At 60.1% G+C, this 22,609-nt stretch overlaps 3 protein-coding genes across 5 annotated transcripts; all 3 read right to left on the bottom strand.

The window, feature by feature from the left end:
• Positions 1–110: 110 nt before the first annotated feature.
• LOC130257172 (peptidyl-prolyl cis-trans isomerase FKBP8-like) lies at positions 111–2,181 on the bottom strand. Of its 3 annotated transcripts, none has more exons than XM_056499446.1 (8): positions 1,868–2,178; positions 1,591–1,757; positions 1,413–1,501; positions 1,010–1,230; positions 766–938; positions 611–688; positions 357–460; positions 152–281 (listed from the first exon to the last, which is right to left on the bottom strand). In XM_056499446.1, exons 1-8 carry the CDS (start codon positions 2,100–2,102, stop codon positions 245–247), a joined length of 1,104 nt encoding a protein of 367 aa, XP_056355421.1. In that variant the 5' UTR covers positions 2,103–2,178; the 3' UTR covers positions 152–244. The 3 variants fall into 3 exon arrangements, with proteins under 3 accessions (XP_056355420.1, XP_056355421.1, XP_056355423.1); XM_056499448.1 differs by having other exon boundaries at positions 1,010–1,227; XM_056499445.1 differs by having other exon boundaries at positions 111–281; positions 1,010–1,187; positions 1,413–1,757; positions 1,868–2,181.
• A 682-nt stretch (positions 2,182–2,863) lies between these two features.
• PDIA3 (protein disulfide isomerase family A member 3) lies at positions 2,864–11,519 on the bottom strand. Its single transcript, XM_056499357.1, has 13 exons — positions 10,259–11,519; positions 10,101–10,179; positions 9,329–9,446; positions 8,836–8,943; positions 7,846–7,975; positions 7,266–7,382; positions 6,716–6,841; positions 6,132–6,314; positions 5,491–5,599; positions 4,580–4,708; positions 4,083–4,162; positions 3,525–3,582; positions 2,864–3,265 (listed from the first exon to the last, which is right to left on the bottom strand). Exons 1-13 carry the CDS (start codon positions 10,426–10,428, stop codon positions 3,146–3,148), a joined length of 1,527 nt encoding a protein of 508 aa, XP_056355332.1. The 5' UTR covers positions 10,429–11,519; the 3' UTR covers positions 2,864–3,145.
• Positions 11,520–13,382: 1,863 nt separating this feature from the next.
• CKMT1A (creatine kinase, mitochondrial 1A) lies at positions 13,383–22,589 on the bottom strand. Its single transcript, XM_056500114.1, has 9 exons — positions 21,898–22,589; positions 16,784–16,982; positions 16,353–16,448; positions 16,024–16,245; positions 15,539–15,624; positions 14,539–14,662; positions 14,270–14,404; positions 13,818–13,943; positions 13,383–13,631 (listed from the first exon to the last, which is right to left on the bottom strand). The coding sequence occupies exons 1-9, from the start codon at positions 22,044–22,046 to the stop codon at positions 13,515–13,517; spliced, it is 1,254 nt and encodes a 417-aa protein (XP_056356089.1). The 5' UTR covers positions 22,047–22,589; the 3' UTR covers positions 13,383–13,514.
• Between the last annotated feature and the right edge of the window lie 20 nt (positions 22,590–22,609).

Here is a 22,609-nt window from a genome sequence, read left to right as displayed (position 1 = left end):
CGTGGAGGGAGCCGACCCCGTGACGTCACGAGGCGTGCGGGGAGCCCTGCCGAGCGGGGAGGGCGGCGCGGGCGGTGCGGGACGGGCGCGGATCCGGGGCTTGTCCCGCTCCTCGTCCCGCTCCTCCCTCAGCCCTCCCCCCGCACAGTTCTCCTCCGCCCCAGGGACTGTGGGGCGGTGCGGGGAGGGCGGTATGAGAGCTCTTCTATCTCCTCAGTCAGGCTCTGGGGCGCTGCGGGGCCGCTCAGATCGCTCCTTCCGCCGTGGGCGGTGCGGGGGATCTACGGGGAGACACGGCTATAAGCGCCATCCGGGCCGAGAGGGTGCGGGACGGGCATCCGTTCCTGCCTACGCACGCGGGGCTCGGCGGCGGCATCGCGTCGTGGCGGGGATTCTGCGGGGCGGTGCTGGGTGCGGGGCTCTGGCGCTTCGCCAGCCGTGAGAGCTCGGTGTGGATGACCTGCGGGAGAGGAGCGGCTGCGGTGGGCAGGGCTCGGTGGGACATCCGACCATCCCGGAACCGGCTCCTGCGGGATCCTCTCCCTCTCCATCGCTCCTGGTACCAGGTCCTGCGGGACCGCCGCCCGCCCTCGCCCCCCGCCTCCCGCACCTTGTTGGCCGGGTCCAGCTCCAGGGCTTTCCTCAGGGTGAGCGCCGCCTCTGCGTCCCGGCCCTGCTCTGCCAGCAGCTGCGGGAAAGGAGCGGAGGATAGCTCGACGGCCGGGCCGAGGGGAGCGGGGCGGTGCGGAACCATGCGAGCCCCACCTGCCCGCGGCGGAGCAACGCCCGGTTGTTGTCGGGGCTGATCCGCAGGGCCGCCTCGCAGGCCGCCAGCGCCTCCTCCGCCCGCCCCAGCTTCAGCTCGGCGGCCGCGCAGTTGTTGAGGCACTTCACGCGCTGCTCCCGCAACTCCTCTTCCTCCTCGGGCCCGGGCAGAGCTGCGGGGCGAGCGGCAGCCTCAGCATCCCCAGCCCCGCAGCCCCGGGCCCTCTCTCCCGCCCGGTCTCACCGGTGGCGGGGCCGTCCAGGGCGCTCAGGGACAGCCGGTACGATCGCAGCGCCGCCGCGAAGTCGCCCCGTGCGAAGTGGAAGTTGCCCCGCTCCCGGCGCTGCGAGCCCAGGCGCAGGCGGACGGCGGGCGGCAGCGGCTGCGGGTCGGGGCCGTCCCGCACCTCCAGCAGCGTCACCTCGAACAGCAGCGGCGCCTCGGGCGGCACATCGGGCTCCCTGCTAGTACAGCACCGGCTGCCCCGACCCCTGTCCGCCCCGGTCCCCTGTCCTGCTGGCCCCTCCGGCTCCGGTCCTCCTGTCCTCGCCTGTCCCTGTTGTCTGCCCGTCCCCGTCCGTCTCCCCTCCCGCCTCCTGCCGGCTACAGTCCCCGCCCGCTCGGTCCCCTTGCCCGCCCACTCTACCTGCCCGGGTGGCCATAGGCGTAGGGGAAAGCGGCGAGGAAGAAGGCAACCTCCCCGGGCTGCATGGTGGGGACGCCCAGCTCCAGAGCCTGTGGACGGGCACGGCGGGGCTGGCGGGTCGGAGCCCCGGGCAGCGCTGACCCGCACGGCATGGAACCGCGCACCGGTTCGGGCTCACCTGCACGACGTCGCCGTGACCCGGCACGAAGATGAGCCGCGGGTCCCGCTCCACCAGCCCGCCGTCCTCCAGGGCGCCCAGCACCTTCACCGACACCTCCTGGCCCGGCAACGGCCGCGACCCGCCCGGCCCGGCCCGCACCACGCGCTTCCGCAGCAGCCGGTCCTCTGCGGGGAGGAGGCGCTGAGAGCCCAGCCGGGAGCCCCGCAATTGGCGCCCCTTTCCCGACTCTCCCCGGTACCGGCCGTCCTAGATGAGCCGCCGGCCCGGCGCTCACCCGTCAAGTCGCTCCAAGCGTCGGAAACGAAGAGCGGCCCGAAGCCGCCGGGCCCCGGCACCGCCAGCGCCTCCAGCCGCCGGTAGAAGAGCCGCTCCTCCTCGCGCACCGACGGCAGCGCGATGGCGGTGTGAGGCAGCCGGAACCGCACCCGTCGGTCCCGGCCGGGCCCCCGCGGCCTCCCGCCGGCCCCCGTTTCCCTCTCTGGGGAGCCGCCGGGCGACGGGCCCGGCATGCCCGCCCCCGGCCCTCCTCGCCGCCCGCCGCTACCTGCTGGCCTCGGTCCGGGGCCGCCTGGGGTTCGGCGGCGGGTGCCCACGGCCCCCAGCCCGCAGCGGGCGTGCCGACGCCGGTCCCGCCGCGCCGCGACTGCCGGGGCTCGCCCGGGCCGGGGACACGGCGGAGCGCATGCCGCCGCGCCGTTACCTAATGCCGGGAAGCGGCTCAGGGGATTAGTCCGGGCCGGCGGCAAAAATAGCCGGCCAAGGGCGAGCTCCAACACGGGGCTTCCGCCGCTCGCCCCCCCCCGGGACCGCCCGCCGCCGCCGTGCAGTCCAGGCAATGCCGTGCCCGGCCGTCTCCGGTACCGAGCTGAGGGCCGGGACTCTGGCTCAGCCTTCTGCACTCGTGGCAGGGCAGGCGCGGGGGGAATCGAGCACCGGCAGGACTCAGCGGCCCGCTGTTGCTGCGGGGGGCACCGAGGCCCATGATCGCCTTCCAAGGCAGCTGGGGAGTGAATGAGGGAACAGCAGGGGGGCCAAGGGGAACCAAGGGGGTCAGGGATCAAAGGGACTGCCAGGGAAGCCAGGGCAGGGGTGAATGTATTGGAGGACCAGGGGAGTCGGAAGAACGCCCTGGTTCCTGCAACCCAGTGTCGTGGGTGCTCCTGCCAGTGGTAGCAAGCCGTGGCAGGGAACAACCTACAGCAGGAAGCTGCTGCCTATGGAGAGTGGGATCCCATCCCAGGTCTGAGGGGTTGTGCCAGGACAGGGCCACTTGGTCTTCAGGGGGTCATTTTATTGTTTCACTTCTCCAAATGTACAAAAAAAATTAGAAAATAACTGTACCCCCACCCCCTCCCAAACCTCAAAACAAACCTGGGGAGCCCCACAACAGTGCAGCTAAGAGACGGCAGGAAATGAAACATTACTAGATACAGCAGCTGGGGCCCCTCAGCCCGCATGGCCACTGGCTCTCACAGCCCAGGACTGGCCCAGTCTGACCAGTGCTTCCCCAATTCACACAGAGCTCATCCTGATAAGGTGGTAAGTAGGTACTTTACAAATCCTCCTTCACCTTCTTCTTGGATTTCTTGGATTTCTCCTCCTCCTGCAGGACGGGAGTGTTGGTTGCCTCCCGCTTTAGGTAGCTGATGAAGTCACTCACTTCTCTACCACCCTGCAGAAAGCAAATGACAGTCAGGCAGGACCTGTACCCACCACGGGCTTCCCCTCTCCTGCAGGGGTGTTCAGGTGCCTGGCAGGAGACCCAGGTGACTGCAAGCAGAGTTCTCCCCAGTAACATGCTCCCAGTAGGTACCTACTCCCAGGGTAACAGGAACACAGTGCCAACCCCAACTCCACAGGCTTGAGTATAATCAGAGCACCTGGACTCTCTTCACTTCTTTACAAAGCCTCAAGAACAGTAAAATACTCACCTCATACTTCTTTGGACTCTGCTTCTTGCCAGCTGGAGCAAAATAGATGGTGGGGAAACTGCAGAGAGAGAAGAAACACATGAGCTCCTGAGATGCTCTGATTTCTATCAGGCCAGCCCCAACTGAAGGAACTCACGCCCCACATTGCCCTGGTTTAACATGGCACAGCTTCAGTGGCTCTGAGGCACCAGGTGTTGCCTTCAAGAGCCCAGCCACACCCACAGATCTGGCTGAGCTCACAGGTTCAAGTTTGCTAGCTGAACTGCTTTTGGAACAGTAAGCCAAGATGTTTTCACACTGCCAGGAACAGAATCTCAGCACATTCCAAAGCAGCAGGACAGAGCCAGGACACCAGAATCCTGGAGAAGCCAGGCAGATCAGCATATTTTGTTGTCACTTTTGATTTATCCCCATCAAGCCATTGCCCAGCACCTACTATAGCCTGGCAAGTCCCACACCCTTCCCTGTGAGGCTCTTTCAGCTCTTCAGCGCTGTGCCCAAGGTCAGACAGAGCCAGACTCCTGCACTGACACGTGGTGTCAGAGCAGTCACACCTACCCTCGGACTTCGTAGGGAGAAGGCACATCATTGGCTGTGGCATCCATTTTGGCAATGATGATATTGGGATCTTTGCTGAGCTGTGGGTAGAAAGAACCCATCAGTAACCAATTCCAAAATCCAAGAACCCAGCAGTCAGCATGATTTGGGATAGAGGTGTCAGAGGACAGTGCACAGCGAATGCCACTTCACCAACCCTCACTACATGGCAAACAATCCTCATGCAGAGGGAAAAGATCTAAAAAGAAACTTGGGCAGTTGAGGCCAGTCACTGAATCAGGGAATATTCCCATGTCCTAGCCAAGAACACAGATTAAATATACCAATGTGGTTGCTACCACAGATCCTGCTGCAAGATATCTGGACTCCACAAAGAGACCAAAATTTGTAGTCCTCAGGAAGGCATAATTATTCCCCATTATCACAGAGGCTAGAAAGAACTTGCAGGATCATTTAGTGCTGCAAAATTCTCTCATATGCCAGAGTTTCAGACTTACCTTCTCCCCCAATTCTTTGTATTTGGGCTCCAGATTCTTGCAGTGGCCACACCACGGTGCATAGAACTCTATCAGGACATCTTTGTCTGGAGCATTAACTATTTCATCAAAGTTCTCAGCCACCACCACCTGTAAGGGTTGATCACACCAGTTAGCTCCTTCCAAGTCAGAGACGAGGCAGTGTGGTACTCATGACATGATCCACACACTCCACCCAAGCCTGGGTCTCCCACACCTGCATAGCAAGCAGCAGAAGCAAACACAGCCCTCCTCATCTGCACCATACAGGTAAAAACCTGCCATAAGTTACCAGCACTACCTTCAAATGAGGTCTGCATATGGTCTCCTCACAGGGAAATAAAGCCATTTCTTTTCAATCACAGCAAGCAATCAGCAGGACTGCCTGAGGCCATCCCCATTCCCCCCAAAACATCTGTGAATCCTGTGACTTGCACTCCTGTGTAGGGCTCTCATCAAAAAGCCAGGCCAGGGGATGCTCTTACTCAGGGCAGAATTACCTGAGAGGGTGAAAGGCAGGAATCATACCAGATCCCAACGATGAGATAAATGAGGAGATCCCTAAAATTGTGCAGTTACAACCAACAGGAAGACCATGCCATGAGGGAGCAAGCACAAAGAAGGCAGGCCTTTGTGTCATTCCTGGAAATGAGGATGCTGCTGCACTGTGGCTGTGGCCAAGCAGCAGCTACTATGCTAAGAGAGAAAAACAGAACCCAAACTGCAAGCTGCATGTCTCCCTCAGAAAGCTGCAGTGGAACAAGGGAGTGAGTAATTCCTCTGTCTATCACCAGAGAGGCCTCTTGAGCTGCCACCACGCCACACTCCCAGCACTTCACACAGGCACAGGAAGCTGCTGCTGAGCAGTGTCTGCAGCTGTAAGCAGCACTCACCTTTACAGGGCCATCATTGCTTTCAGGGACAGGCTCTGATTTCAGGTATTTTTTCAAGTTTCCATCAAAGTAATCTTGGAGGAATCTCTCCAGAGCCTTTCCATCACGGCTGAAAGAAAAGTGACGTTACAGCCATCAGTACACACACAGCATGAGAGGGGAAAACTTTCAAGGCTTATTTAAGCTCCTTCCACCCACACAACAGATGCTACCTGCATTTCTGACAGCACCAGTCTGGGGCTGGCTTAGTAGACCCCAGAACAAGTGCAACAATGTCCTTAAGGGCTCTGACAGGATGCTGGATGCACATTCCATTCAAAGTTTTAGGCCTTCCAGCATCCTTCAGGTTTTTTTTCAAAATGAAAGATACAACTAATTCTACTGCCCTTTATTGCACCCTTACTCCTAACCAGACATTTCAGTATTTTGAATTAAATTCTCTCCCTTTGTATAACAGGAGGGCAAACTTTCTAGAGAGCAGAACACATGAGCAGGAGCCATTTTGACCCAGCAATTACTTCTTCCAGCTGGAACATCCACCTTTCCTGTTTCCTCAAAGCTAACAAAGCATCATCTGGTCAGAGACCTCTAGACCAAAGTCCATCAAGTGAGACCCAGTACTAGCAAGTTCAAGAACTCACGAGAACTCTTCTTGCATGACATATTTATCTCCTTTGGCAGTTCTGATGGCAACGACGGGGGCCTCACCCACACTGCTGTCCAGACCAAACTCAGAAAGCTCGTGGCCAAAGGTTTTCCGACTAGCAACAGCATAAGACAGTTTGTGGCCAGCATCCAAGAACTTCTTTGCAATCATCATAACTCTGAGTGGGAAAAAAATAACAAAAAGCATTATTTCTTTGAATATTTTCTTCCACATGATGTAACACCCTTAAAGATGACATGCACACTGGACTAGGAATTCAGTGGCACAATGTGCTCTTCAGAGCCAAGTCCTGTAGAAATGGTGCTGAGAAGCAGGCCAGTAAGCTTGTGTCTGTGGTGACTGAGGCAAGTGCTGTGTGTTTCCATCCTCCACCTGTGCGACCCCAGGGTGTCAGGCACACAGGGCAGAACTGCACACCACGGCAGTGAGGCAGTTTGTGGATAAGCTCTAAGTTCCTAAGGACCAGGGATCCAAGAGCAATCACACAGGATTTCAGAGGACTGTCACCCAAGCTGTGGAAGCACAGCACGAGGCTGAATTACTCGCCACCACTCCCACCTGTTGCGCCAGTAGTTGGATCCCTTCGCATTCTTCTCATAGTCAACGTCGTAGTAGGCCACCAGCAAGTCCTTGCCCTGGATCAAGTCTTTGTTGTCTTCAGTCATGTGTGGGCAGATGCCAAAGCTGTCACCAAGAGAGGTATTAGCAGAATCCATGACCCCACAACACCCTTGACACAGCACATTTGCTTCCCACCCAGGAGTTAAATGCCCGTGATCAATCAGGCCCCAGGAAGAAACACTTTGCTCATTCCTGTACCAGGTTATTCTGAGTCAAATCTCCATCTCCAGTCACATGAGGGGCTAGACCTGACCCAAGTAAGGCCAAAGCTAGCACAAGTCTCACAGGTTCAGTTTTTAAACAGGATCATGGTTAGAATATGGGGAATGCATGCCAATAGCCAGGTCAGGACTTCAAGAAGGTGTCCCCAAAGGGAAGAAGTGCCAAGACACAGAGCAGGAAGTGGCAGCAATGAAAAAACAAGCTCTGACAGAGACAAAGCCAACAGGGGCCAGCCTGTCACATGTGCTGGTGAGGAATCACTCACATGTTCTCCTGGATGAATTTCTTGATCTTTCCACTGGTGATTTTGTCTTCTGGATACTTGACAGAGCTCTCCTCAAACTTGTTGGCCAGGCGTGGAGGACGGAATAAGACTATGCCTCTGTGGGGAAGCAGGTATTGTGAATTAGTTTTAAGTGTCCCTGGGAGTCCACGAACAGCAGCCAGAGGAGGCGAAAACCCACTCCAGTGACAATCCCCACTCACCATTCATAGCTCAAACAACACTGTCTAGCTTCTTGGCGGCACTAGTGCACTAGGTGTACCTGTCAGAATCTTCTCCATGATTCAGACAGGCCAGAATGAGAAACCAAACTCTCTCCATAACAAGGAGTACGGAAACAAAATGTCTCTGGTGAGATACTTTCCACCCAGAGGCAGACACAAACACTTCAAAGCCTGTAACCATTTACACCTTTCTGTCTCAATTCAAAGGAAACACCACTGTCAGCTGGGGAAGAAAACAGACCTTAAGCTATGTTTAGAAACTGAAACTATTTAACTGGAATCTATGAACTTGTTCCAAATGCCTCCATAACAAGAAATCTTTGTATTAAGTAACTTACTCTCCATGTTCCCCGTTCTTCTGCACCAGCTGCTCGTCGGTGGTGTGCGCAAAGCGGTAGTTATCCCTGAGGCTGTTGGCTGCTTTCATGAACTCCGAGTAGGCATCCCCAGATGCATCACCAAAGAAGCCTGCAGCAGAAGGGCAGACCGTGACCTCAGACCAACCCAGCTGTGGACCCTCTGCAGCTCTCAGCATTCTTCTCTACAATGCACTGATCAATCCTGAATCCAGTCCTTCAGTGCATGTTGAGGTCTTTACCTTTGACAGCTTTTCTCCCATTTTCCAGGACCTCCTTGCACCCCCTCCTTTCCAGCAGCAGAAAACTACTCAGGAGAAGCCCAACTTGGTCATGCAGCCAAGGACAACTGAACACCCTGTCCTCTGAACACCCAGACATCCACTGGTGACTGTAACAGCCACTGGCACTTAATAACAGTCAGTTTAGGAATGCTGGTTAATACTCGTGTGGTTATACCTAGAAGATGGCACCTGATTTGCACCATGTGCTATTGCCACGTGTAACCATGGACACACCCAAAGCCAACAGCCCTCCCATGCCACCAGAGCAAGAAATGCATCTTCCAGCAACCCAAAGCCAGCCAAGAGAGCAACAACCTTTGGAAAACATACTATGGTGCCAGGGGAGCCCACAAAGGCAGATGACCATGAGAAAAAAAAAGTAAAGAAAAAATTTGAAAGGAATAGCCAGAAGTCCTCAAACCCATCTCCCACTTGAAGTGGGACCAGCCTCAGACTAGGTTGCTCAGAGCTTTGTCAAACTAAGTTGTGAAAATCTCCCAGGCTGAACATTTTAAAATCCCTCTGGATACACATTCTAGGGCTTCGTTGTTCTCATGACCAGCAGTGTTTTTGCTCATGTCCATCTGGAATTTCTTTTGCTGCAGGTTGTGGTATTGCCTCTGATCTTTTCACTCAAGCTCCCAGAGCCCAGTGCCCATTCATTCCATGATGCACAACCTCTACTCACCCACAACAGAAGCATCTTTATCGCCAATGAACTTCTCAAACTCAGCCACAGAACTGAGAGCCACTGAAGCAGGTCCTGCCTGTTTCTTGAGATGGCTGACAATTCCATCTTGAAAGATTAGCAAAATAATTAAAGGGATCAATACCAAGTTCCACAAGACATTTTTGAAGCTTCCTAAATCAAAAATTGTTTCTGCAGAATCCATACATATCTCCCATACAAAAAATGTGTGAACTGAAAGATTGTTCTCATCAGGTCCACACAGGAGCTTCCTAGCATCCTTGGAACTAGGAGCTAATGTGGAAACCTTCACCTTTAAAGGAGACCGTTAGGGGAAAATAAACATCCCAGGCTTTGCCAGCACAAAGTGTTCTGGAGAGGGTAAGGGGCTGGAGGGTGTGTGTGTAGGTGGGAAGCTTCCCTGCATCCCTGGCTGTTACATGTTGCCTCCCACAGCAGATCAGCAAGCCAGACACTGCCAAACAGCTCTTACCTGCTGTTCTGGGCCCATCATAGGTCCCTGCCTCTTCTCCATCTCGAAAAATCTTTAATGTGGGATATCCACTGACTCCATACTTGTTACAGGTGTTGGAATTTGCTGTACAGTCAACCTAAAGGAAAAAAAATCTTGCTACTCAGCCTGAGATCCAGCCCTAACACACTCAACCCAGCCAAGGGACTAGAGGGATCCATCACACACTGCCTGGTACTGGATAGCCCAAACTGGGAAACAGGTAGCACAGGTATATGGAGAGGCCCAGAAAAATATTTGAGAAAATACTGGAAAGGCTAAGTAGCTTCAAATTCAACCGGACTACACACCAAAGAAATACTAGAAAATATAGTTTCTTACAATCAATGACAAGGAATTTCTCAGCACCTCATCAGTCCTAAAGTTCATATAACACTTGAAGAAAACAGGCTGACTTGACCAGAAGGCCAGGGTGCCAAGAGTCCATCCCACTTCCCGTAAAGGAAGAGCGAGGCCCTGATTTGAGAAAACTCTACGAGTTTTGCGGCAGAGAAGAGAGCTCCTAGTCAGGAGGCCTCAGTGGGCAGGTGCAGCACGGTGCTCGCTCTCAGCCTCAGCCAGCTCCGAGCAGGCCCCGCCTGGGGCGAGCCCTCACACAGCCTCTGCACAGCAGCCGCGCGGTGCGGCCCCGCAAGCACCGGCTCAAACACTGTTTCAGGGCTCCAAGACATCAGAGAGACGCCGTCCGTCAGGCCTGCGGACCGCGAGCCCGGTGGCTGGAGCCGCTGCTCACCTTCACGAGAGGCACGATCCCCTTCAGCCGGGTCGCGGCCGACTCGTACTCCGGCGCCAGCCGCTTGCAGTGTCCGCACCTAGGGGCACGGAAGGGAGTCAGACCAGCCAAGTCCCGTTCCCGGCCCACCCCGGCCCCCCGCCCCAGCGGCCCCTCACCAGGGCGCGAAGAACTCCACGAGCACCAGCCCCGGGCGCTCGGCCAGGCCACTCTCAAAATCGGCATCGGTGAGCTCCACCACGTCGGAGGCGCGAGCGCCGAGGGCGAGCAGCGCGAGCAGCAGCAGCGCGGCGGGCAGGGCGGGCTGCGGGGGCCGGGGCGCGGACATGACGGCGGAGCGGCGGGTTGGGAGCGGCGCGGCCGGGAGCGGCGGCTGAGGGAGCGCCGGGGCCGCAGCCGGAAGTCCCGCCCCCGCATCCGGATCTGCCGTGTGGCAGCTCCTGATTGGGCGGAGAGGCCGGGCCGCGCGCCAGAAGGGGCGGGGCCGTGCCGCCTCACGGCCGCCGGTGAGCGGCGGGGGCGGGCGGGAGCACGGGGCCGGTCCCGTTCTCCATCCGAGGTGCAGTCAGTCCCACCGAGCTTTGTCGCGCTGAATGCAGCGCTTGCCCTTGTCCCTGCCCGGCACGGCCCGGGGGCCGTGAAGACTTCCCGGGGCCGTGCGCTGCCGAGTCCGCTGTCGGTGTCCCGGGGCTCTGCTGGCCCGACGGACGGGCATTAACGCCATGGCCACTGTGTCCGTACCGCGCCGTGCCGGCCCGGCGGTGACGCGTGCCCAGCACACGCCGCAGGCCCGTATTTTCGCTCCCTGCCCCTCACGCTGCGGCCCTGGTAGGGTCCGGCGTTCCCCTCGTCCCGAGCCGAACCCGGAGCGGGTCTTTGTGCCGTAACCGCGTCCGCCGGCATTTGCACCTTCTGCTGGGCTCTGCGGGCCGAAGGATCCTCGTCTGTGCCATCCCTGCCGGGGTGCTCGGCTCGCCGCCGGCTTCGGTCCAGCACAGCCCGCTCCCACCCCGTGCCGCCGTGGGCCGGTACCGCCAGGGCCTGGGGCTGTCCCGCACCAAACCGCGACTGTCACCCTCCAGCGCTAGCGCCCTGTGCAGCGCGCCGGGCAGCTCGGGTGGCCTTGGGGGACAATGCTGGGGGAACGTTCTCGGTACCCCGTTTCCGCCTCGCCACCGTTTCTCCTTAGAGCCCACGCGCTCCTTCCCTCGCCTTGTCAGCACGTTCTCCCGCTGACCGCTGAGTTTTAGCAACTGCGCCCAGTGTCCCCAGGGCTGATGACTGGGGCCAGTCCTCATCAGGTGCTCAACAGCCGCCTGGGCTCTTTCCGGCATTTTTGTCACCAAAATTGAGCTGTATCAGCCAGTCGGCCCCAGCGCTGCGGGGAGTACCCGTGTGGCATCTCTGACCTGATCGTCGCCACTGCACCATGAGCCCAGGACCGAGACCGAATCCCGGGGGGCGCCGTGCGGCCGCTCCCCGTGCACGCGCTGCTCCCGCCGGACGGGCCCCGCCGGCCCGGGGCCCTCGCCGCTGCTCCCGGTACTGTGCGCCCCGGGGCGGCAGGGGGCGCTGCCCACCGCGCCTGTCCGGCCAGCGTGGGGCCCCCGGGCCGGGCAGTGAGCACAGCTCTGGGCAGTGAGCACAGCTCTGAGCAGTGACCACAGCTCTGGGCAGTGACCACAGCCCTGGGCAGTGAGCACAGCTCTGAGCAGTGACCACAGCTCTGGGCAGTGACCACAGCCCTGGGCAGTGAGCACAGCTCTGAGCAGTGACCACAGCTCTGGGCAGTGACCACAGCTCTGGGCAGTGAACACAGCCCTGGGCAGTGAGCACAGCTCTGAGCAGTGAGCACAGCCCTGGGCAGTGAGCACAGCTCTGAGCAGTGAACACAGCTCTGGGCAGTGAGCACAGCTCTGAGCAGTGAGCACAGCCCTGGGCAGTGAGCACAGCCCTGGGCAGTGAGCACAGCTCTGAGCAGTGACCACAGCTCTGAGCAGTGAACACAGCTCTGGGCAGTGAGCACAGCCCTGGGCAGTGACCACAGCTCTGAGCAGTGACCACAGCTCTGAGCAGTGACCACAGCTCTGGGCAGTGAGCACAGCCCTGGGCAGTGAGCACAGCTCTGAGCAGTGAGCACAGCTCTGAGCAGTGAACACAGCTCTGGGCAGTGAGCACAGCCCTGGGCAGTGAGCACAGCTCTGAGCAGTGACCACAGCTCTGGGCAGTGACCACAGCCCTGGGCAGTGAGCACAGCTCTGAGCAGTGACCACAGCTCTGGGCAGTGAACACAGCCCTGGGCAGTGAGCACAGCTCTGAGCAGTGAGCACAGCTCTGAGCAGTGAGCACAGCCCTGGGCAGTGAGCACAGCTCTGAGCAGTGAACACAGCTCTGGGCAGTGAGCACAGCTCTGAGCAGTGAGCACAGCCCTGGGCAGTGAGCACAGCTCTGAGCAGTGAGCACAGCTCTGAGCAGTGAACACAGCTCTGGGCAGTGAGCACAGCCCTGGGCAGTGAGCACAGCTCTGGGCAGTGAGCACAGCCCTGGGCAGTGAACACAGCCCTGAGCAGTGAGCACAGCCCTGGGCAGTGAGCACAGCCCTGGGCAGTGAGCACAGCTCTGAGCAGTGAGCACAGCCCTGGGCAGTGCCCGCCGCCGAGCTGCCTCTGCCCGGGCTGGCTCCCTGTAATCAATAATGCAGAAGCTCGGCACCGTTAGCAGTGGTGGGGCTGTGCAAGCCTCAGATTAGAGCCCAGAACCTGGGCTGCTACAGACCCACTGTGGGACATTAAGCAAGGAGGTCTGAGGGAAGGTGTGGATTGCACAGGCAGTCTGATGTTGCTCTTTCCTGCAGCCTGTGCTCTGGGACCTGTGCAGGACAGCAAGGGTGCTCCTGCCTTCGAGATCCTGGTGCAGACACCGCCCATCCTGGATAGGCTGGTTGCAGTCCATTCAGGATCCTGAGGAGCATGGGGCCCACTGACTCCTGCTCTCCTACTGCCTGCGTGCTCAAGACACATTTTGCGCAGCAGTACCTTCGTTTGCCAGGGGAGACCTTGCAGAGCTGCTCAGTGTGGGACTTGAGGCCATGCAGCACCTCCTGGCCCTGCTGCACTGCTCCTGGTACCAGCTGGGAGGTGGCCAGGGTGGCTGGCATGGGGCAGGGGGTGCAGAGCCCGTGTGCAGTGATAGTGAAGCTTTGTGATGGGGGAAATCCGAGTGGTGCCTCTGCAGGGGGACAGGGTGCTGAGTTCTGGGGTAAGAAGAAGCCTGAGCCAGGGCTACACCAGCGCATGTTTATGGGGTCTGACCTGACACACTGTGGGTTACAGGATGCAGCAACATGCTGGGCACAGAGATCGCACAAGCTACAGGGGGACCTGGGTCCCAGAGCGCTGGCGCTAGCGCGTCCCCTCAGTGCCGGAACTGCTGCAGTGGCGAGGGGATGCGGATGTCCTGCCCCTTCTCCAGCCGCCGCTCGCAGTCGATCAGGTAGTTCACACCATCTATCACCAGCTGCACCAGTTCCACCTGCACCAGGAGCACATGGTGGTGATTGAGGGACTGTCCTGGGAGCCACACCGCTCAGCCAGTCCTGCTGCATGCAGGGTAGGCGCTGCCACTCCCAGCACACGGCCCTGGGGCTGCATGGGCACTGAGGGCCTATCATGCAGACACATTCCAGAACCTCCCTTCCCACCTCTGTCTGGCACCCACCTCTGACTTCCCCAGGCGGTCCAGGTTGGAGATGTCAAAGATGCCGCCTACGGCTGCAGTGTCCACACCACCCGTCCCACGCTTCTGTAGCCGGAGGTTCTCTAGGATCTTAGGGAAGCGGCTGTCCTGGTGCCCAGAGAAAGTGTCAGTGCTCAGCAGGACCAGCAAGGGTCAGGGCTCTGTAGACAGATGCTCCCTGGGCAGCCCCCTGCTGCTCACAGGGTCCTGTCAGTGGGTCACCAGCCCCACCCAGAGTCCTGCCCTGAGCAGGCCCAGGCTGACACCTGGGGCCCAGACCCCTCTGGTCAGGAATGCAGGCAGGGGCTGAACCCTATGCCTCCTAGGGGAACCTGAATGTAGTCCAGGGCTGGGTCCCATGTTGTTCTGCACCTTTGTGGCTGAGCTCCCCACAGTCCTAGCCTGGCTCACCACAAAACTGGCCATGGTAATACCTTGCTGAGCAGTGGCAGCTTGATGTGGACACCTGCTCGCAGCCCCGTGCCAAGGTTAGAGGGGCAGGTCAGGATGTAACCCAGCCGCTCATTCCACATGAACTCCCAGCCTCGCTCCTGGATTAGCCGCTCCACCTGAGTTAGAGGCACAAGCAGTCGTTCATCCCTGGCCAAGGAGAACCCAGCAGAGGACCAGCACCACAGGAGCCCTGCGTGCCCCTCTTTGCCTGTTTATGGGGCTGGCTCAGCAGAAGCTGTTGGACACTCACCTCCTTTAGGCCCCGGCAGAACCGCTCAAAAACGCGCTTCATGTTGCCCCCCTTCTCCATGGAGATGACACGTGTGTGGTCCTCCTCATTGATCCAGATCAAAAAGGTCTTCTGGTGGTTGTGCCTAGGGAAAGGGCAGTGTTTGGCTGTGCTGGCAGCTTGCAGAGAGCCTGTGCCCACTCAACTGTGCCTCTTCTGCCCGGCCACCATGGTGCCAGCTCTGCCCTTGGCTGCAGAGTGCTGATTGTACCAGGGTGGGCAGCCAGGAGATGCTCCTGGAGATGGGCCAGTGCCCGTCCACATGTGTCACTGCTGGTGATGGGAGCTGTCTCCAGTGCCTTGGGTGGCAGCATGGTGGTGACCCAGCCTGGACTGTGGATAGGAGCAGGCAGCAGGAGAGGCCTTGTGAGGTGTGGGGTGTGCACTGGAGGGCTGGGTTAGGTGCAGCTGGAGCTGGGGAGCATGTGTGCTCTGGAGATGTTTTCCATATAAAGGCACAGCCTCAGCGAGGGTGGCATGGGCGGACACGTGTGCTGGCTGCTGCTCTGCGTGAGTGTGGGATGTTGCATGGCTGTGCAAAGCTGCTGGGAGGGAGCAGTAAGATGCAACTGTGGCAGGGTAGATTTGTGTCACATAGAGTGTGTAGAAGCCAGGAGGAGTGCTGGGGATTGCCCAGGAAGCAGAAGGCAATTGCAGGTTTTTGGCAGCCTTAGAGTGCAAGGTGCTGCAGGATGGTGAGAGCAGGCAGGATTGACAGCTGGTACTGGCTCCACAGTCCCTCTTCCCAGTACCGTGCTGTGTTTGTGTAGGGAAGAGTAGACTGCTGACAGTGGTTCACAAGGAGCTCCCAGGTGAGGCCACAGAGCCCATGGTGAGCCTGGCCCAGGGGCACTGGTGCCATGTGCTAGGGCCTGTGGCGCAGCAAACCCGGGAACCGTGGGTGGCAGGGCTGAGACAGATGGAGCAGTACTGTCCCCCCAGTGCCAGGGCAGAACCTCACCAGATCCCTCGGGCGTCAGGCCAGTCTCGAGCCATCCCTGCTGCTGTCAGGAGCGGGGACACCGGCTTGTCAAAGAGGAAGTGGTCCTGGAGGGAGGCAGAGTTCATGGGCTCACCCAGGCTGCACGGCTGGAGCCAAGGCACCCTCACTGGTTCCAGTACTCCCTGTCTCACTGGTCCCACTTGCCATGCAGGAGATTCACAATGGCTCTCCCAAGCAGGGCACCCGTGGGCAGAAGCCCTTGCTTTCCTGGCCTGGGGGGCAGAGGGTTGCTGATGACTGTGCCAGGGGCTGGTGGGGCACCAGCTGAGTGCCACAAGCCTGCCTGCCTCTGGCCATGGGCAGGGAAGGGGGGCAAGAGTCCAAGGTGGCCACAAGCTGCTGGAGCTGAGTTCAGAGAGCTCGTGAGGCTGAGCAGCACCGTGCTGTTGGGCTGCCTGGCTAGGGCAGGGGTCCTGCTCTGCATGCACCCGGGGCTGACTCACGTCAATGAGCTGCTGCTGCTCCCGCTCCGTCATCTCGCTGAGGCGGTAGTAGCGGCCCGCCAGGTCCCCGGTGAGGCCGCTCAGTGCATCCACTGTCACCTTCTCCACCTCCCGTCTCTCGGCGCGCGTGCAGGCCGGCGGCAGGCTCAGGCCACGGATGCTGCGCCCCGTCCGGACCCGCGACGAGAGCACATAGCGCTCATCAAACTGGCCAAACTTTATCTGGAACAGACAGGAGCCACGGGATGCTCATGGGCTGGCCCTGGTGCTGCAGGGCCCTGCCCCGAGGCAGGACACCCGCCTGCAGCAGCACTGTGCAGCTCCTGCACCTTTGAGGCGTCCAGGTCTGTGGGGTGCTTCATGGTGCGGGGGTTGTATCCGTTGTGCCGCTCCTGGATCACGGGGTCAAACAGGTCAGCAAACACCTGCAAGCAAGGGGGACAATGTACAGCAGACCCAGGGCTTCATGAAGCCCCTGCCACAAGCCTGGCAGGGCCACACTGCCAGTGTGGGGGACAGTGTCTCCTGCAGTGCAACAGCAGTCTACAGGGCAAGTGGAGCAGGAGGCTGCAGGGCTCCAGGAACAGCTGCTCCAAAGGAGCCCTGCATCCTGCAGGAGCACGTGGAGACTTTCCAGGGGCCTCTCCAGCCGCTCAGGCTGGGCAAGAGGAGGTGGGCAGTAATGCCTCAGGCTGCTGGTTGTACCACTGGTACTGGCACTCCTCTGGCTGCTGCAGGCAAGGCTCTGGCTGCCACTTACCTCGTAGGTCTCTTCATCACCAGCTACGATGCCCACAGTCTTGATGAAGGGGTGGCCAGGGTTGTCGACGCCAGTCTGAATGCACTGGTCCAGGGTCCAGCCGTTTGGGGTTGCCTTGTCACAGAGCCTGGCGTAGATGGCTGGCGTCAGGTTGCTGGCCATGCAGTTGTTGTGCTTCCGCAGGTCAGGGTACTCAGCGCTGCGGGAGGAGACACCAATGAATCCTCTGGGGCCAGGGGACAGCTGGGGCAGGCAGGCAGCTGCAGTCTTGTGGGGCAAGGGCAGGGAGAGCCCAAACCCAGGGCTGGCACTGAACCAAGACAAGAGTCCACAGGCTAATCTGGCCCAGTCCTTAGGGAGTGGCTCCTTATCAAACACACAGCAGGGCCCCAGGGTGGGAGAACCTGCCAGGTGAGCAGTGGGGCCACGTGAGCCCATCCCCACGCTGAGCTGCCAGGGCAGCTGGGCTGCAGAGTGGGGTTCCACTCCCTGGGGCTGCCCTGAGGCCAGCTCGAATGGAAGGGCTCCCTGTCTGCTGATGCAGTGGGTAGGGGAGGCAGGGCATGCAGTCTGCAGGGTCTTGGCTTGTTTGACCCCTGGACCCCTGCACCTCTGCCCCCCAGATGGTGTGGGGCAGGAGACTGGCTGACCCTGAACTGCAGCCAGTGGGAACAGCACAGTCCCAGCGCAGTTTATTGTATTAGGGGGCTGCTTTCCTCTAATCAGCTTAGTGGGAGGCTGTCTCTCGACCTCATTCCCACTTTAGACAAGCTTTGTACTTGTTCTGTACTCACAGGGAAATTGGTAGGGCAGGACCCTGCCAGTGCTTGCCTTGGCCAAATCTCTCTGGAAAGGTGCCTCCACTCACCTCAGTGGGACAGGACTGGCCCCTGTCAGCCCAGGAGACCACACTGGTGGCTGGAGGGGGTCCTGCATCCCTGGGGACACCCATCTGAGAGAGGCCTGCTTTGGGGGTGACATAGCTTGGGGGGATCCATGTGGGAGAAAAGGTGCCTGGGCTAGGGCAGGTCTGGTTGTTGGAAGCACCAGTCAGACACCAGCACCAGCAGCAACTCCTGGCACCCCCCTGTGCTCAGCTCCTGCTCTTGGGCTCACGCTGGGCATTGGTTCTGGCTGCGAGCACTAATCCTGTGCTGCAATGCAGAGCCCTGTGCCTGCCACTGCCTCCTCCCCTGTGTCTGCAGGCCAAGGAATGTGGCCCTTCGCCCACAGCTTGGCTACTGCTCAGGGCTTCTTGAGCTGGGCAGAAACAAAGGGAGGTAGAGCTCCCATTGCATTATGTGGGGCAGCACTAGCAGCTCCTGCCTGGACCAGCAGAAGGAGGCACTTGCTCCAGACAAGAACTCGTCCCATGGCTGAGGGGGTTGAGGGCTGCTTCCAACCCACACACAGACCTGTGCCCTGAGGAGATGATCCAGCTAAGAGGATGACGTGGCACGCATGGGACACAGCCTGCCCTGGCCTCCCTCACTGCTTCTGTCCCTGTCATCTGCTGGCCACTGTCTCCCCTGGGTGACACACTTGTAAAAAGCATTTGCTGATCAGGATGGGACACCTGAACAGGCTCCTCCACTGCTCAAGCATGGGCATGCCAGGACCACTTGCTGTGCTTTCTGTGTGACAGAGGATGCCCAGGAGCAGTAGAGGCTCCTCAGGACAGCCAGCTCACTCCCAGCAGGCAGGAGACTGCTGTGGGCTGAAGCATGCTGTCTGCCACAGCTGTCTACACCTTCCCTGAAGTATTCAGCATCCAAACCCCGAGACCCCAGGCTCTGCCTGCAGGTGCTGTGCCTACTGCAGTTCTGACTGAGTGCATCCTCCCCTGAGCAGCCCCAGACCACAGCCAGCAAACTGGGCAGCCTCTCTTCAGCCTTTCTAGAGCTGAACTCAGATGGATGTTGCCAGGAGCAGCTGGGTAAAGCAGGGGTGAGGTCCTGAGCACCTGGCACTGTGCTCACCATGGTGCCACAGAGCCGGTGGGGGAGGCTGTGTCCAGGCTGGCACTGCAGGGCTCTGGCAGTGGCACCACACTCTCACCATGTGCTCAGGTTATCCAGGGGTCCTCTGTCACAGTGTGAGGATGATGCTGCACCTGGGCCGCTTTAACCCCTTGGTTTTGGTCCCCAAGGCTGGGTGTAAAATTATGGCCATTTCAGCACCATCTCTTTTTTTCCCACAAAGAAAATTTTAGTTTTTGTGCCACAGAACCGAGTGATATCTTAAAAGTCTTTTCCAGCCTCAACGATTCCATGATTCCATGGATCTGTGGTAATGTGGGCTCCAGCCTGGCTGCCGAGGCGGAAGTGAGGATGTCTGCCAGGAGTGCAACTCAGCACTGCAGCCACGCTGTCCTGTGCTCACCTCAGCCTGCTGTCCTGCCCGTGACCCACAGAGCTGCCCTCTCTGCCCTTGAGCAAGCAGGTGCCTGACCCCAGAGCACACCTGCTCAGCAGCCAGCAGGGATTATTACCCCGTCATCTACTGACTGGGCAGCTTCTCCACAAGTGACAGCACCTCCCCACAGCTCTTCACCTCTCATGTGGCAGTGTCCAGTGCCCTTCTGGCATCACTGACGTGAGGTGTCCAGGCAGTCCTAGCCCCACATGGGCTCTGGAGATGCGTGGGGGTGTGTGGGGTGAGCAGCAGACCCTTGTGGGGCCATGGAAGTGGGAGCTGGAAGGCAGCCAAGTATGAGGCTTGCTCACACAGGGAGGAGGGGGCTTGGGCTTTGTCTGGGCTTCATCTGGAGACGCTTTGGCTGGGAGCCCCAAGGTGGTGGCCCAGTGTGGTGCCATACCTGCCATAGGACCCACCTGGCAGAAGGCACAGGGCACCCCTGTCTCCTTGAGGTGGGAGGGCCTGTGCCCTCCCAGCACAGCCATTCATCCTGCAGTGCCTCTGACAGGAGCCTGTGGAATGTCACTCAGACCCTTCAGGGCTGCTGCCAATGTCTCTCCTTTTTAACTTAAAGACTAGAGGGGCAAAATCCTCGGGAGAGTTGGCTGCAGACTGAGGGATTGCAGCTCACCCCTAGGGCTCTCTCCAGATTCTTTTCAAGTGTCAGCACCGTGAAAAAACCATTCCCAACTGAACAGAACCCCCCAGGAGGCTCATTTTACAGCTTCTCAGCCACAGCTCCACCTTGACTTCATCCCCTCCTGACCTGATGTCTGTATCTCTGCAGAATCTATACAGAAAGCTGGAAAACATCCCCCTCATGGGAGGTAAATAATCAATAACATCCGGCCTCGCTCAGTTTCTGTCCCCGACTTTGTGTAGACCAGCGCAGCTTGCCACAGCACCAGCAGCAGCTCCTTGCGAGCCCTCCACATGCCCAGGGCTCCCAGCCTGCAATGCAGCACCGCGACACGCCGCTCTGACTGTCGGCTTTTGGTGCAGGGATGGCAGCAGCTGCCAGTGCTCTGAGCAGCAACGTGCTGCCTCCTTCCCACCCTGCTCCTTCCCTGTGCACAGCCTCTGCTGGCATTGGGATGGGCAGGAAAACTCAGTCCTGCTTTTCCTGGCCTGCCCCTAGGATGTGCTAAGCCAAGCAGCTGTTGCCAGCATAAGGATGGCTGGTGGCCACCTTGTCCCTCTCTCCTTCTGGCCCTGGCCCCGTTCCTGCTCTGCTGAGCTCTTGTGAGGCACAGGTAGCTACTGAGTCCAGCCCTATGCCCCTCTGTGCTCCTCAGGACTGGCAGCACAAACCCTGGGCAGGACCAGCCTCTGTCTCCTCCACCCTACTTGCCATGGCAAGCGATGGTGACCAGAACCATGGGAATGTGAGGCACTTGCCCTGGCTGTGCAGCAAAGAGCTGTTCAAAGGGGAGTAACGTTCGGAGGGAGTGACGTGAAAGCTTCTGGTCTAGAGCTTGAACCTTAGCCTCGTGCTGCAGCTGTGACACTTATCTGGCTTAAGGGATCAGGAACCGGGTGCGCAAATAGGGCCAGGGCTCTTGCAGAGCCAGCATTACCTCAAAAGCACCCCTAAGCCAGCCTGTGGCTGTATAGGCACCCACTTGGCCCAGCTCAGCTCTGTGCCCACCTCCCAAAAGTCCAGATTGCACATCTCATTGTCATCCAAAATCTATCCATGGGGCTGCTTGCTCAGCACCCACAGGCCCCTCCAGTTCTTCCTTTAAAAACTGGCCCAGAGAGGGAAGAGCCAGGACCTGCCAGCAAAGCTTTTCTTTTCAATAGAGGAGTGCCTGTCCCGAAGGCAGGCGCGTGGGAAGGCTGGTACAGCCAGATGAGGTTGGGCCAGGGGCTGCTCTGACACCAGCTCCCACAGTCAGAGATCCTGGGTGTTCTGCCAGCAGCACAAAATGGACCCTTTGCTCCATCCTGTCCCTACCAGGACATTGGCAAAGTCTCCCTGGCTTCTGTCGGGCCGAGCCTGCGGTACGTCCCCACGAGCGGTCCCAGCACTGCTGCATCCCAAGCTGGCCCGTCTCCCAAACGACCCCCACCTCTGCCCTCCCTGTCATCCCGGGAAGTCCCTCGGGACCCCAATCCTACTGTCAAACATTTGTCCCCTCCCGCTCTCGCACGTTCCGGGCTGCAGCGGCTTGTCCCGGTGCTCTGGGATCACCCAGGGCAGCTGGCAGCTCCAGGGCTCCGTGCCCGGACCGCGGCGCCCAGAGCCAGCCCCCGGACACGGGAATGTGCCCGGGGCGGCCCCCGCAGCCCTCACAGCCCCAGCCAGCGCCAAGGGGCCTGCGGCAACACCACGAACCCCGGGGAGCCGGGACCTACGCTCTCCGCTCCCCGCGGGACCACACCCGGTGTGCCGGTGTCCTTGTGCGCGGGACGGCGGGGCCCGCGGAGCCGGGGGCTAGCAGCCCGAGGCGGGGCGGGTCCGTCCAACACGGCTGAGCCCCTGCGGCTGCTCCGTCCCCCTGATGGCCCGGGGCCGGACGGGCTCGGTTAGGGGCCTCCCGGTCCTTCCCGTCACGGACGAGCAGCGTCCATCGCGCCGCCCCCATGAGCTGCTCCGGGACCCGCCGCCCAGGCTCGAGCCGGTGCCGGTGCCGCAGGGATCGTCCCCCGCCCGCCGCGCCCGCCTGTGCGCCCCCGCCGCTCGCGAGCATTACCTGGGCGGGTATCGCCGACGCTGCCGGTCGCCCGCGCTGACCGAGTCCCGGGCGAGTAGGAAGCCGGCGGCGAGAGAGCCGGCGCCCACCATGGCCAGGAGGCCGGCGGAGCGGCGAGCGGAGAGAGCGCGGGCGAAGGTGCTGGCCATGGCGGAGCGGCGGAGCAAGCGCGCCGGGGCGGGCAGCGGACGTGAGGGGAATGGGAACGGGAACGGCGGCGGGGCGCTCGGGGGGCGGGGAGCCGGCGGGGCACGGGGGGGCCTGGCGGCACCGCCACCTGCTTGGCTGCCCCGCCCCGCCCCGCCCCACCGAGGCCAACGCCGCTTTCAGCACCGCTCCCCGGACAGCGCCGGAGGGGCGGCCGCGCCGGGACGGTCCGGCTCCCCACCGGGACCCGCGCCTCGGAGCCCCGCGCCGCGCCCCGGGGCGGGCGGGCACGGCCGGGTCAAAGTCCGTCCACCTGAAGCCGGGAGCGGTCACCACAGCTCCTCGATGGGATGCAGCCCGCGATGGGTTGCGGGGTCAGGGCCCTATTCTCGGCGGTCACCAGCTCTCCCGCAATGCTCCGTGCCCGCCACACCGGCGGGGCCACACTGGCGGGCTAGGGAGCGCTCCGCGTTCGCCACCGCAGACCCCCAAGGGACGGGAGCTGCTGGCGCACCGCCGGACCGCTCCGGCACACAGGAAGCGGCCGCCCGGTAGAAGCGCGCGC

The sequence above is a fragment of the Oenanthe melanoleuca genome, chromosome 10, assembly GCF_029582105.1.
Source record: "Oenanthe melanoleuca isolate GR-GAL-2019-014 chromosome 10, OMel1.0, whole genome shotgun sequence".
NCBI lineage: Eukaryota > Metazoa > Chordata > Aves > Passeriformes > Muscicapidae > Oenanthe > Oenanthe melanoleuca.
The sequence above is the reverse complement of the archived record's forward strand: the minus strand, read 5'-3'. Positions and strand labels throughout refer to the sequence as shown.